Raw genomic sequence first — 13,844 nt, 5'->3', positions numbered from 1 at the left:
TGAGTTTCAATCTTGCTCGAATCAGATTTTGAATTGGAAAATAATTTCCTCGTTCCTTTCATTGTTCATGAAAAGTTCATGCCTTTGGAACGGGGCGAGGGACTTGAGAATTTGGTTATGAATGCCCGTCATATTTGCAATTTCATTTCGTCCCATGGTCCATGACTTATCGAGGATTTGAGTAGTCAGGGTAGGGATGTTGTGACATGTCGTAGTGGTTGAGATGAGCCCGGCTAGAAAAACAGCATCATAATTGGTCAGGATGGCAGCGACATGGCTTGTCGAAGGAGTAGCGCTACTAGTTTGGTTGACATCAGCCAAGCCGGTCGGGGTGGAGGCTACATGACCGTTCAGGGGAGGGGCATCATGGCTGGTTGGGAGATGAGTCGGGAGACGGGCGCGACCAGTTGATAGACCAACCATGTGACTAGTCAATGCAATAATTAGATTGAATACAATGTCATCTACATCAGTAGCGTTGTGAGCGGTCGGGAAGTTAGACATAGTGACAGCCCTTTCAGCCAATTTCTCCAAACTGCCTTTATTTTTCCTTTTGCTTTTAGGTCGGTTGAGGAGGTTGGTCGAGCGTAGGCTCATCGTGGCTCAGCCTGCGCAGTAGAAAACCAAATGCCTTAGCATCCAGCAACAATTTAGACATATAGCAGAAATCAACAACAGTAATATGCACATCAGATGACAACAAAGGAGCCAGAAAAAGCCAACAACCCGAACCAGCCTGATTGAGGAGCAAACTGCACAGCAGACAGTAACCAACAGATCCCCAAAAAGCATCCAAAATAAACCTCAACAGGCAAAGCCAACAGCACAACAGAACGACACTAGACAATATCGTGTCATCCGTGCAAATCGGGCTATGCCGCTTGTGCCTATTGTTCCGCCCGTCTCGATCGTGTCGTGCCGCTTGTGTCGATCACGTTTCATTTGATCAATAATGATTTTGGCGCCGATTTTATGACTTCTGATTCAAGACAATATTGTTTCGCCTATGCCGATCGTTTTATGGATGTGCCTATCGTGTTGTTGTGTCGATCGTCACATAGATTAATGTGAACTAACTCCAGCAGGTGTTGTGCTTGATATGTAATGGTTTGTGGAAACAGAGTCCTGTATTATTTTACGAGCGCACAATCATCATAGAACTCCTCCACGTGCTCGATTTTGGAATATCACGTATTATCCCCTTGAGCGAGAGATTTTAAAAATCACTAAAATGCATATGACTGGAGCGTGCATGCAACAACCACGCAGTATCATCATTTTGAGTCAATAGACTTACTAGTGCTGCGAGATTCGGTTTTACCGTGTAAAGTCGATTACGTGTTCGTTGAACTCGAGCAAAAATTTTACGTGATTGATTAGAGATGCAAAAATACCCCATTTTCGATGACAATCTTGCAGTCATTTTCGTCAAGTTGACCAAGTGAGAGGAGATTATTCTTTAGGCTTGGGATATAGAACACATCAGATAGAATCTGATGGTTTCTAGTGACACATTCAATCTTCACCATGCCCTTTCCGCATATATTTACCACAAAATTGTCGTTGAACCATACTTTACCCTTTACAGTTTCGTCAAGTGTTGTGAATACCTTCTTGTCACCTATCATGTGACTACTAGTTATAGTGTCCATGTACAACACGCCGTTAGTGGTATCCCTGGGTACAACATTTTCTTCATTTAAAAAATACCTCTTTACGTCATCGTCGACTGATGTTGTGGTACAGATCTATGCCATTAGTAGAATTGGACCTTCATCTTCTTCGAAATTTTACTTCTGCGAGATTCACTTGCTATTTCTACTCCCGATCTCACTTCGCCTTGCGACACTCCTTGGCCCAATGACCAGGGATGTCACAATACTTACAACTTCCCCTTTTTCGTTCACCATTTTCACATTTCTTGTTGCCTTTATTGAATGAGTCTTTGCCTTTCTCATATTGTCGTTGCCGAGACCGTCATTCCTCTTCTATGAGTAGTAGTCGCTCATCAGAAGATCTAATATCATCGAGTTTGTTGCGTTCCTCTACGATTAGTAGTCGACTTGTGAATTCCTCGATGGATAACGTTTTTAGATTAACGTGTGACTCAATCGTCATCACCAACTTCTTGTATGCACATGACACACTATGAAGGAATTTGAGCATTGCATTGTGCTCGGACACAAGATTGCCTAACACCTCGAGCTCGTTGACGATCGCTGCAAGTCGAATGTCGAAAGCTTCAACCCCCTCGCCGTCTTTAAACGCGATGTTTTCAAACTTCGTCCGTCGTGTTTGTGCTTTTTGGCTTCTCGAACACGTTCAACTCCGACCCGCATGATTTTTATTATGTCCCATGCTTACTTGGCCATTCTTTTTGCTTCCAAGGGTTTGAATCAACTCCGACGGCACTACCCGGAGAAGTAACAACATAGCCCGTTGATCTTCACGAAGACCTCCCGGACCATTTTCAACGACATCCCACAAGCCTTACGCTGGTAGATACACTTTCATTAGGATCGCCCAATCCACGTAGTTAGTACGCGTGAGAGGCGTGAACTGCATCACCCTTTCGTTCTCCCAGCCTCTGTTCATCACCTCTTTTCATTTTCTTGCCATCGCTGAAACAGATCGAACACCGTACAATTCTGATACCACTTGTTATTGCAAAAAAGAAAAGTATAGTTAAAAGAGAAAAGTTTTTGATTGTATTTTATTAAGATGTAGACATAACCTATTTATACTTACAATGTTGAATTGAAAAGAAATAAATAACGGAATAAAATCTAATATAATCAAATCAAGTAAATAAGAGGATATTTTTAACATATTCTCAAAATATGTTTTAGCATATTTTTTAAGATAAAATGCTTAAGTTGATATTATTTATTAGGCTTAACAAGATTATTCAACAATAATTTATTTTGTGTATTTATTTATGAGGCATTAGTCTCTATTCATATACATTATTTAGGACTAATATTGTATTTACATGGCAATTAGGAATCCAAAATAGAAAAATCAGATACTGCTAATGGCTATATATGATGTGTCACGTAGATGAACGTTGAACGTTAGGTGTGAGTGTGTTGGATACCTAGGTGCGATTAGCTCTTTAGTCTACAATATGTCACGGCCCACTTAATTTGGATGGAAAAATCAGCCCACAAAAGAGAAATATCTAGAAAGTTCTCTAGAACTTTCTAGAAGTGTCCAGGTCTTGCCTTCCATGGAATTCTCTAGAATTCTCTAGGAAGTCCTTATTGTAAATATCTTTAAGATGTCTCTAGAATTCTCTAGGACTTGCTAAATGTAATTAAATATTAGAAGTCTCTAGAAAGACCTAGGATAAAGGAGTATCTAGAATGATCTCCTCCCATGTATATAAACAAGCCTTTGTCATTAAGCCAAGCACCAAGTAATACAATTCAATCTTATTCTCCAAGCTCTCACTCTCACTCTAAAGTTTCCTTCTTGCACTTTCAAACAGGTTGACTAGTTAGCATTGTGGCAATACTAATCTAGGACCGCACGGGTCGAGGAAATCAAACATTCGAAAGTTAGCCCGTGACAAGTGGTATCAGAGCAAGCGTTTTGTACTTCCGCACTCACGCTGCAAGAAATGGATTCAGGATCGAACGTCACAAAGGTTCCGACCGGCGAACAAAAGGACAAGGCGCCCAAGAGGGGAAGGTCCGTTGAGAGGAATGCTGCCATGGAAGCGCGGGTGACCCGGCTTGAGGAAAACATGAGCGAGCATCAAGAAGCTCTCGAGGAGTTCAGCACGGTGGCCGACAAGGTGGAGGAGTTGGACGAGGCAAGTGAAAAATTGGAGAATGAAGTCATGGGCATCATCAACAACTCAAATCGTAGCATTCGGGACGAAGTGCTTGGAATGGTTCGAGGTGATGTCAATGCTATTCAGAACGAGATCCTCGCAACAGTCCGAGGTGAACTACAAACAGTCCGAGGTGAACTACAAACAGTCCGGGGTGAACTCCAAACGATGATCAACGCCTTCCGGAGGGAGATGATGGGAAGGCTAGAGGCGGTCGAAGCCCGGATTGGCTTAAATGGAGGGGAAATTCGAGGTGCGGCACCTCATCGTGTGGATGTTCCCAAGCCGACTCCATTTAAGGGTTCGAGGAGTGCAAGGGAAGTTGAAGACTTCCTTTGGAACGTGGAAAGGTACTTTCGAGCATCCAACATACTCGATGATCGAACTAAGTTGGATACATCACCTTTCTTTCTAGTAGACATGGCGCTTCTATGGTGGAGGAGGCGTGAGACGGACATCGAACGAGGCACACTACGAATGGAGACTTGGGAAGATTTCAATGCCGAGTTCAAACGCCAATTTTTCCCAGAAAATGCGAATTTTGAAGCTCGGAAACGACTAAGCCAACTCGTGCACAACAAGTCCATCAAGGAGTACGTGAAGGAGTTCCAAGAACTGATGCTCGAGTTGCCAAGTCTCACCGAACAGGAAGCCCTGTTCACATTCGTCAACGGTCTGAAGACATGGGCACAACTAGAGCTCCAGAGGGCCAAAGTGCAGAATGTTTCCGAAGCCATTGCAGTCGCGGAAAGACTAATCGAGCTGAAAGTGTCCACGGATAGGCCAAAGTCTAGCAAGGAGAACAAGGAGAAAGGTGGGGGAGACCACTCATCCAAGAAGTGGCATCCAAACAGCAACTCGGGGAAGCAAACCGAAGAATCGGGTAAGCGAGCTTGTCATATTTGTGGTGCTACTAACCATTTGAAATTTATGTGTCCGTTCAAAGGAAAGAAGGTTGCGGCTGTGCAAGGGACCGAGCCAGTCGAGGAAGAAGAAGAAGGAACTCAAATGGGATCCCTAAAACTGCTTAATGCGGTCAAGGCTAGTGTGGTGGAACCGGTCAAGGGAACAAAGAGGGGCTCGATGTTTGTGGAGGCCTTGATCGGAGGAAAGGGTGTCAAAGCACTAGTCGACACGGGTGCCACCCACAACTTCATGCGTGAAGGTGTGGCCAAAACTTTGGGTCTCAACATCAACCCAACAAAGGGGACCATCAAGTTCGTCAACACAACATCCAAGCCGGTGACCGGGGAGGCGAAGAGCGTACCAACTCAGATTGGGGACTGGAAAGGAGTGGTCTCTTTCACCGTAGTCCCTATGGATGATTACGACATAGTGTTGGGGCTGCGATGGTTCGACTAGGTACGTTCTTGTATCATTCCTTACTCTGATTCTCTAATTATCTTGGACCACGAGAAGACTAGTGCCATACCAGCAAAGAGAGAATCCGAGGGGAAGGGAATGCTTTCGGCGATGCAATTCAGCCGAGGTCTGAAACGTTGTGAGGAAACGTTTGCGGCTTTTCCCATGATGGATGATGAGGATGAGCCCAAAGGAAAAGAGGAGATACCCAAGGAGGTCCAGGCGGTGCTGGAGGAGTTCAAAGATGTGATGCCCAATGAACTCTCAAGGAGATTACCACCAGAACGGGACGTGGACCACAAGATCGAGTTGGTGACCGATGCTATGCCGCCATCTCGCACGCCCTATAGGATGGCACCGCCCGAGTTGAAAGAGCTGCAAAGGCAGTTGAAGGAGTTGCTCGATGCCGGCATGATCCAGCCATCCAAATCGCCCTACGGTGCCCCGGTGCTGTTCCAGAAGAAACATGATGGGTCGCTGAGGATGTGCGTGGACTATAGAGCACTCAACAAACTCACCATTCGAAATAAGTACCCGATTCCTCTCATTGGTGAGTTGTTCGACCAACTTGGAGAAGCCAAGTGGTTCTCGAAGATAGACTTACGATCCGGTTATTGGAAAGTGAGAATAGCCAAGGGAGATGAGCCCAAGACCGCCATGGTAACTAGGTATGGATCGTATGAATTCCTTGTTATGCCTTTTGGCCTTACGAATGCACCGGCCACGTTTTGCACCCTAATGAACAAGGTCTTCCACCCTTACTTAGATAAGTTTGTGGTAGTCTATCTCGACGATATTGTGGTATACTCACCCACGTTGCATGAGCACGTGGAACATTTGAGATTGGTTTTCCAGGCCTTGCGCGAGAACGAGCTATACGCAAAGCTGGAAAAGTGCTCCTTCGCCCAAGATGAGGTGATGTTCCTGGGTCACCGAGTGAAGTCCAGGTGCATCATGATGGATGAGGCCAAGGTCAAGGCCATTCGAGAATGGGAGCCGCCCAAAACTGTATCCCAATTTCGGTCGTTCCTTGGCCTGGCCAACTACTACCGAAAGTTTATAAAAGGGTACTCCAAGATTGTTGCACCCCTGACCGACCTTTTGAAGAAGGACCGAGCATGGAGCTGGGACGAGCGGTGCGTGGAGGCCTTCGAGGGGCTCAAGGCCGAAGTTACAAAACAACCTGTGCTAGCACTGCCCGACCACACTAAGGAATACGAAGTCCAGACCGATGCATCTGACTTCGCCATTGGAGGTGTATTGATGCAAGAGGGGCACCCTATTGCATTCGAGAGCCGGAAGCTGAATGACACAGAGCGTCGATACACTATCCATGAGAAAGAAATGACCGCGGTCGTGCATTGCCTACGCACATGGAGGCACTACTTGCTCGGGAGCAAGTTCAAGGTCAGGACGGACAACATTGCCACTAGCTACTTCCAGACGCAGAAGAAGCTCACACCAAAGCAGGCTAGGTGGCAAGAATTTCTAGCGGAGTTCGACTACACTTTGGAGTACAGGCCTGGGGTCACCAATCGTGTAGCCGATGCACTAAGCCGCAAGGCGGAGCTGGCCGCCATAAGCCAACCCGAGACCAACATGAGGGAACGCATACGGGAAGGCCTGGAAAAAGATCCCCATGCGAAGGACATGATGGAATTTGCTCGAAGTGGCAAGACCCGAAGGTTTTGGGTCGAAGACGGGTTGCTCCTTACAAAAGGGAAACGGGTGTTCGTGCCCAAATGGGGAAGCTTGCGACGTGATGTTTTGAAGGAGTGTCACGATTCAAGATGGGCTGGACACCCTGGAATGCATCGCACTATGGCTCTCATGGAGGATTCATAGTACTGGCCCAGGATGCGAGAAGACGTAGAGGCATACGTGCGAACGTGTCTTGTGTGCCAACAAGACAAGGTTGAGCAGCAACAACCAGGCGGATTACTCCAACCCCTACCAGTGCCGGAATATCCATTCGAAAGTGTTTCAATGGACTATATCACAACGCTGCCAAAGTCGGAGGGGTTCGGCTCAATTATAGTGGTGGTCGACCGATTCTCAAAGTATGGCACCTTCATTCCGGCACCACCCGATGTCACAGCCGGCGAGACAGCCAAGCTGTTCCTAAAGAACGTGGTGAAATATTGGGGAGTCCCAAAGACGATCGTGAGTGACCAGGATCCCCGCTTCACGGGGAAGTTTTGGTCCGAGCTGTTCAAGTTATTGGGGACCAATCTAGCATTCTCGACCAGCTTCCACCCCCAAACTGATGGGCAGACCGAGAGAGTCAATGCCTTGCTGGAGTTGCACTTGAGACACTACGTGAGCGCCAACCAGAGAGATTGGGCCAAACTTTTGGACACGGCGCAATTCTCATACAACTTGCAGAAAAGTGAATCGACCGGAAGAAGTCCGTTCGAACTCGTGATGGGGAGACAACCATCCACACCACATAATTTGGCCACAAGATACGTGGGTCAAAGTCCGGCTGCCTTCACATTCGCTAAATCCTTTGAGGAGGAAGCGGACCTTGCTCGGGCATCTTTAGATAAAGCAACAAAGAAGATGAAGAAATGGGCAGATCTAAAGAGGCGGGCAGTCGAGTTCAAGGAGGGAGACCGAGTAATGGTGAAATTACTCCCGCAACAATTTAAGTCCCTCCGGTCCGTGCACAAGGGGCTAGTGCGAAGATACGAGGGACCGTTCGAAATTGTGCGGCGTGTAGGTAATGTCTCATATCGGCTGGATTTGCCACCCAAACTAAAAATCCATCCGGTATTCCACGTGAGCAAACTCAAGCCGTTCCATAAAGACGAGGAGGATGCCGGACGGGGAGAATCAAATCGGGCAGCAACAGCCGTCACCACCTCCTTCGATAAAGACATTGAAGAAATTATATCCCATAGGGAGGTTAGAAGGAGGGGCGTTCCACCTTGCACCGAGTACTTCGTACGATGGAAAGGCCTACCAGATGCCGAGAGTAGCTGGGAAAGTGAAGATCACGTATGGCAATTCAAGCAGAAGATCAAAGAGTACCGGTCCAAGGTCGAGACGAGGACGTCCACGACTTAGGTGGGGGAGCATGTCACGGCCCACTTAATTTGGATGGAAAAATCAGCCCACAAAAGAGAAATATCTAGAAAGTTCTCTAGAACTTTCTAGAAGTGTCCAGGTCTTGCCTTCCATGGAATTCTCTAGAATTCTCTAGGAAGTCCTTATTGTAAATATCTTTAAGATGTCTCTAGAATTCTCTAGGACTTGTTAAATGTAATTAAATATTAGAAGTCTCTAGAAAGACCTAGGATAAAGGAGTATCTAGAATGATCTCCTCCCATGTATATAAACAAGCCTTGGTCATTAAGCCAAGCACCAAGTAATACAATTCAATCTTATTCTCCAAGCTCTCACTCTCACTCTAAAGTTTCCTTCTTGCACTTTCAAACAGGTTGACTAGTTAGCATTGTGGCAATACTAATCTAGGACCGCACGGGTCGAGGAAATCAAGCATTCGAAAGTTAGCCCGTGACAAATAGCTGCCGACGGTCTTAGATTTCAAAATATATATATTTTTTACCTTCAACCTGCAGAGTAAACTAAAAAAAATGATTATTTTTGGGATTTACTTTAGTTAAATCTATTTATTTGTTACTTATTTATATCATTTGAGTTTATTCAAAATTGTTCAATAGCTAATTAATTTGGCACCTGAATGGTACGCCTGTAGGTTCCAAACTAATTACTTATTTTAATATTATGAAAATTTTAATATCATGAAAATGAGTCTGTATAAATTTTTTTTTAAAAATAATTAGTTAACTCGGAATTATTTAAAAATTATAAATTAGGTGATAAAAAATGAGTCTAGACTATTTTGGACAAAGTTTGAATAAAATATTTATTTTTAGGAAAACAAACTTGGACCAATAAACACTACATTTTAATCTCCTAATTTACAATTTTATTTTTAAATTATTTTTATTTATCAAAAATATTTATTTAGAAAGATAAATGATAGATAGATAGATAAAACCGTTAATATCTCTGGGTGAACAAAGACATTCCTAGCTAGATGTTTGACGTTAGTCAATCTTGGTACTGTGGGAGTTTCAGGATAATTGAAATTAGCATGTTAAAGTATGTTAGATCCTTGAATTCGGTTATAAAATTATCTTGGAAGCATTCACAATTAAACCCATAAGAAAACGTGCAAAAGAGAATAGTACCAAAAACATATTTCGACGGAGTGTTTTCAAACGTTCGCTTTTTTTTTTTAATTCAAAGCATTTTTTTGAACATTCAATTTGTTTTTTCCCGATACATTCTAAAGTTGATAATAAATAAATTTGAAGAAGAAAAAATTGAAATGAGCAAGAACGTCCGCTAAACCACATTTTATAGTAAATACGATGTTAGAGAAGATGATTTATGATAATTCATCCACATCCATTGGATCAATCAATGCATCATGCAGTTTAGCCTGATTCAGGCTTTTAATTTTAAAAGATTTTAATCCGAGTCATTGACTAAATGAACACTCTACATTATTTCAATTAAAATTAAATGGATCGCTAGCATGACAATCATGTGTTAGATTAATTCCTTGTGTGGACTGGTGAGATGATGATGTGGGGTGACTTCGCATGGTCGTATCAAAGGTTGATGCAGACTATTGGGATGGAGATAATCGTAAGGGCGGAGCCAGAATGAAAAATTACCTGAGGCTGACTCCAACTTGTATCTCAGATTTAACTTTCTATGTTCCGCTTTTTTTTCAATAAAATTTTCACGATTATTAGAAGATGGAAACTCGTCATGCCCTCTCAATGCACACGTTTGCAAAGTGAGCCACCGAGTGCTTTCAATAGTTGTTGTAAGCCGTAATCTGTTATTTTGTTTTTCATCTGAAGACTGTGCATTTAGTACTTTGTCAATATGACAAGGATATTCATTAGATTATCAAGATATTCAATTGCCCTATTATGTGGTGAAATATTATATCCTATATGCATAACAAAAGAACATTTATCTTCATCATTAACTCGTTTTCAATATTTGAATCCATCTATTGTAAATGTAGGTTTTGGGGTTGCTTATGTTAAAACAAGAAACGTGGGAAACAAAAAACAGCATTTTTCAAAGGAAAGTATTCTAACCAAGTAAATTTCTTAAACCAATGACTTTGGAACCGTCGATTTTGATTTCCAAATTTGGTCGGCGGGTACTCATCCTTAATAGGTTGATATGACCTCATCTTTATATAAACTCGTCTAATTTCATCCATTTGATGAAAAGGATATTTCCATATCGGAATACGTAATATTTGATCAAGTTTAAGAGAACTTACATCAACATCAATTCTAGGGGAGATTTGTTAAGTTCTTGAGTAGGGATATCAAATTCTTTATTTTAACTTGTTTATTAATATTAATTTATATTTTTCTTATAAATTTTTGAAATAATTTAAAATTAAGAAATATAAATAATTTGTATTATATGATTTACAAAATAAAATAAGGCCAGGGTTTGATCACCTGACCTCATATTCACATTTCAATAATATAGCCAACTGGGCTAAGACTCACATATCAAACATATATATAAAGAAATTTCTTTTAGCATTTTAATTTAGGTGGGGCCGAAGCCCACCCTAGCCCATGGGTGGCTCCGCTCGTGGCGCTCTCCTGGACATTTGGTCTGGTGATGAAAACCATCTACTTAGATGGAGCCGCGAATACATATTTTGGGGATTTTGTTTATTTAATAACTCTTCATCATTTGAACTTTAATTGCGACGATTCTTGAACCAATAAATATGTAATTCAGAAATTTACAACCAAGTTTTTTAAAAAAAAATAAGGAAGTTGTTCTAAATTTTTCTTTAATTAAATGACAACAATTAGTTTATCTGATATTTAATTTTGGAAATTAAATACTAACAAAAATCTAATTAAAATACTTTGGTGTATAAAAAATGAGGGTCTATACTATGTAATTGGAAACATAAGATGAAGTTAGAAATTCCATGACAAAAACACTATAACAAACTCATTTTGTTTTGATTTGGAGGAAAATTGTGAGAATAGAAGAAACAAGAAAATACAATGTTTGAACTATAAAGAGATACATTAACCTGTATAGTGATGTGTTGTCGTCATGCGCAAATTATATAACTCAAGAATGCGCTCCTAAAAGATCGGTGATACAAGGCAACACTAACTTTTTTGATCTTATATATAAAATTTATTTTCTTATGGATGTTGTAATGATTGGATGTACGTAGTCAGTTTAACTTGTGACAATTTGTGTTATAAGTTGTGTTATAAGTTGTGTTATCGTAATTTAATTTATCATATAAGAATGTGCTCCTAAAAATTGACACCACCATGACAAATATTGTATCACATTAAGAAGAAGAAAAAAGAAGAGGGGAAAGAAAGTAACAAAAAAATAAAAAGAAAGAAAAATTATTAAGAACAAATGCATCATGACGTGCTCACATCATTAGTCCGGTCTATAGGTGGACCCGTAGTCTCAGGATAATATTTTCAAAATAATAATATATTTTCTTTGCTATTGTGTAGATAAAAAAGCCAAGTAAGCAAGAATTGTCGAGCAAAACTCAAGTAAATGCATTGTATGAAAACATTATTGTCTCAATTACATGCATGCTTCTCCATATCCTCATGACTTAATCAGTTAGTTTTCTTTACCTCTTGTATTACTAATATCAGTAGACATTATTTTCTGGTGTATATTCTTCAATATATACAAGAGGCACTAGTTACACTTTGAAGGACTTCCAACCGATAAGAAATCAATGAATTGGTTGCAAACTTCATTTTCTTGCTCTCCTGATGAATTTAATTGTCCCACTTCTACCTCTCGTTCGCTTCTTTTGGTGTTCTGGTCAGCCATTGCGATATTAAAGCTCGAGTCGTCGTGTACTTGCAGGAAGTTGTGGAACTCATAATCTTCATTTTGATCTGCATTGATATCATACTCTTCATTTTTATGTACACCACTATTATTAATATGTCCACTAAACACTTTTTAGGTTTGAGTTTAATGGAAATCATCAATAATTTACATAGTAACACTTTGAGCTTGTTCTCTTTAGATTTTTTTAAAAACCCAACTCAAATCAATTTTCTAATCAATCATTTCTCAACAATCACATCACTAATTTCATTAACCAAAATATTAAAATACTTTAAATTATTATTTATTATTTTATTTATATATACCAATACCCTTTAAGTCTTTTTATCAAAAATAATCACCACTTTCTCAAAATCATTACCAATCGTTATTTTTTTTCTCCCTCTAAGTTTTTTAAAAAACTCCAATCGAATAAAGCCTTTTATTCTGTCTATCTAACTGTGACTTTTTGAAAAAAAAAATACATAAATTTGTTGACCTTGGCTTATCTAAAACTGAGATCTAGACAAACAAATATTTTCAAATGGTCCCTTGTTTGAATTTTTCTCATGGTCTTCTTTTTTATTAGAAAAAAAAAATCAGAACAGTGACATGTATTTGGTTTAGTGATTTTTACCATGATGCTTTCTTTTCTTCTTCTTCCCATAAGGGATGGTTTGGACAAAAAGAGGGGAACAATGTATATTGTCTGCCAATGATCTCTGAACACCTGCAAGATCATTTCTAATTCCAAAGGTGGGATCCAAGTGATTAGATCTCCTGATCATCATGATATGATCAAGGATACCATTGCAAGTCATAGTTAATCTATCCACATGATCATCTTGCCTGCTTGACGATGATGAAGAAGATTTCTCACCATGAATAGAACCTCTAATATTATTATTATTATTATTACTCGAGTAGACCATCTTGGACTTGTGTGCTTGCTGCTGCCTGCATCTCCGAGCCATGATAACATGCCAATGATTCTTTACAGCGTTATCTGTACGACCAGGAAATGCTTTAGCGATCATAGCCCATTTGTTACCATGAATTCCGTGTGAAGCTAGAAGCCTCTCTTCCTCTTCTTCGGTAAAAGGAGTTCTATTTATTCTTGGATCCAATTGATTATACCATCTCAATCTACAACTCTTCCCTGCGGGTCATACCAAATAAAAATAAACTCAAAGTAAGGATAAGAAAATCATGGATCTCAATAATAATAATAATAATAATAAAAACCTGATCGTCCATGTAGTTTTTCAGCTATGGCATTCCAATTGTGAGGGCCATAACGATCAACCAGTTCCTTGAGTTTTTGATCTTCAGCTGGCCTCCAATGGCCTCTACAAGACATGATGTTTAATTAATTATTAAGAAGGAAATAGGTGCTATAATATCTATCTAGCTAGGTCTGAAACCTTAAACAGAAGGATGTGATATATATGTGCGGTTGGTTGGTGGGGTAGATCAGGAAGATGAAGAAGTTACATTTGTAAGCTTAATTAATTATTGATGAAAAATGAGGAGAGATGAGAAAGTGGTGTCTTCCGTTAGAGAGGACTTGTGACAGAACTTCACCAGCGACTGATGCAACGTTTAGGCTAACAAACAAAACCCATTCTAAGATATTTTATTCATTTTTTATTATTTATACAGTTAGATAGGGAGAGAGAGAGATATGGGAGGTTGCTTGGTAGGGGGTGAATTTTGTTCTTCTTTCAAC

General features: G+C 40.7%; 2 protein-coding genes across 2 annotated transcripts; both read right to left on the bottom strand.

Moving 5' to 3' along the window:
• Positions 1-689: 689 nt before the first annotated feature.
• Positions 690-1,652, bottom strand: LOC124941279. The gene is made up of 2 exons (XM_047481584.1): positions 1,395-1,652; positions 690-752 (listed from the first exon to the last, which is right to left on the bottom strand). The coding sequence occupies exons 1-2, from the start codon at positions 1,650-1,652 to the stop codon at positions 690-692; spliced, it is 321 nt and encodes a 106-aa protein (XP_047337540.1).
• A 10,089-nt stretch (positions 1,653-11,741) lies between these two features.
• LOC124935339 (transcription factor MYB54-like) lies at positions 11,742-13,491 on the bottom strand. The gene is made up of 3 exons (XM_047475800.1): positions 13,361-13,491; positions 12,753-13,274; positions 11,742-12,180 (listed from the first exon to the last, which is right to left on the bottom strand). Exons 1-3 carry the CDS (start codon positions 13,473-13,475, stop codon positions 11,975-11,977), a joined length of 843 nt encoding a protein of 280 aa, XP_047331756.1. The 5' UTR covers positions 13,476-13,491; the 3' UTR covers positions 11,742-11,974.
• Between the last annotated feature and the right edge of the window lie 353 nt (positions 13,492-13,844).

The sequence above is a fragment of the Impatiens glandulifera genome, chromosome 1, assembly GCF_907164915.1.
Source record: "Impatiens glandulifera chromosome 1, dImpGla2.1, whole genome shotgun sequence".
Classification (NCBI taxonomy): Eukaryota; Viridiplantae; Streptophyta; class Magnoliopsida; order Ericales; family Balsaminaceae; genus Impatiens; species Impatiens glandulifera.
Note: the sequence above shows the minus strand (reverse complement) of the source record. Positions and strands in the feature narration are given on the sequence as shown.

Coding starts and splice junctions, on each gene's coding strand:
- LOC124941279 (XM_047481584.1), bottom strand. CDS start 1,652: ATGGACACTATAACTAGTAGTCACATGATAGGTGACAAGAAGGTATTC. Junction 753..1,394: donor AGATTGTCATCGAAAATGGG/GTATTTTTGCAT, acceptor TCTGCTGTGCAG/TTTGCTCCTCAATCAGGCTG.
- LOC124935339 (XM_047475800.1), bottom strand. CDS start 13,475: ATGTCTTGTAGAGGCCATTGGAGGCCAGCTGAAGATCAAAAACTCAAG. Junction 13,275..13,360: donor AAAACTACATGGACGATCAG/GTTTTTATTATT, acceptor TATGACCCGCAG/GGAAGAGTTGTAGATTGAGA. Junction 12,181..12,752: donor GAAGAAAAGAAAGCATCATG/GTAAAAATCACT, acceptor ATATCAATGCAG/ATCAAAATGAAGATTATGAG.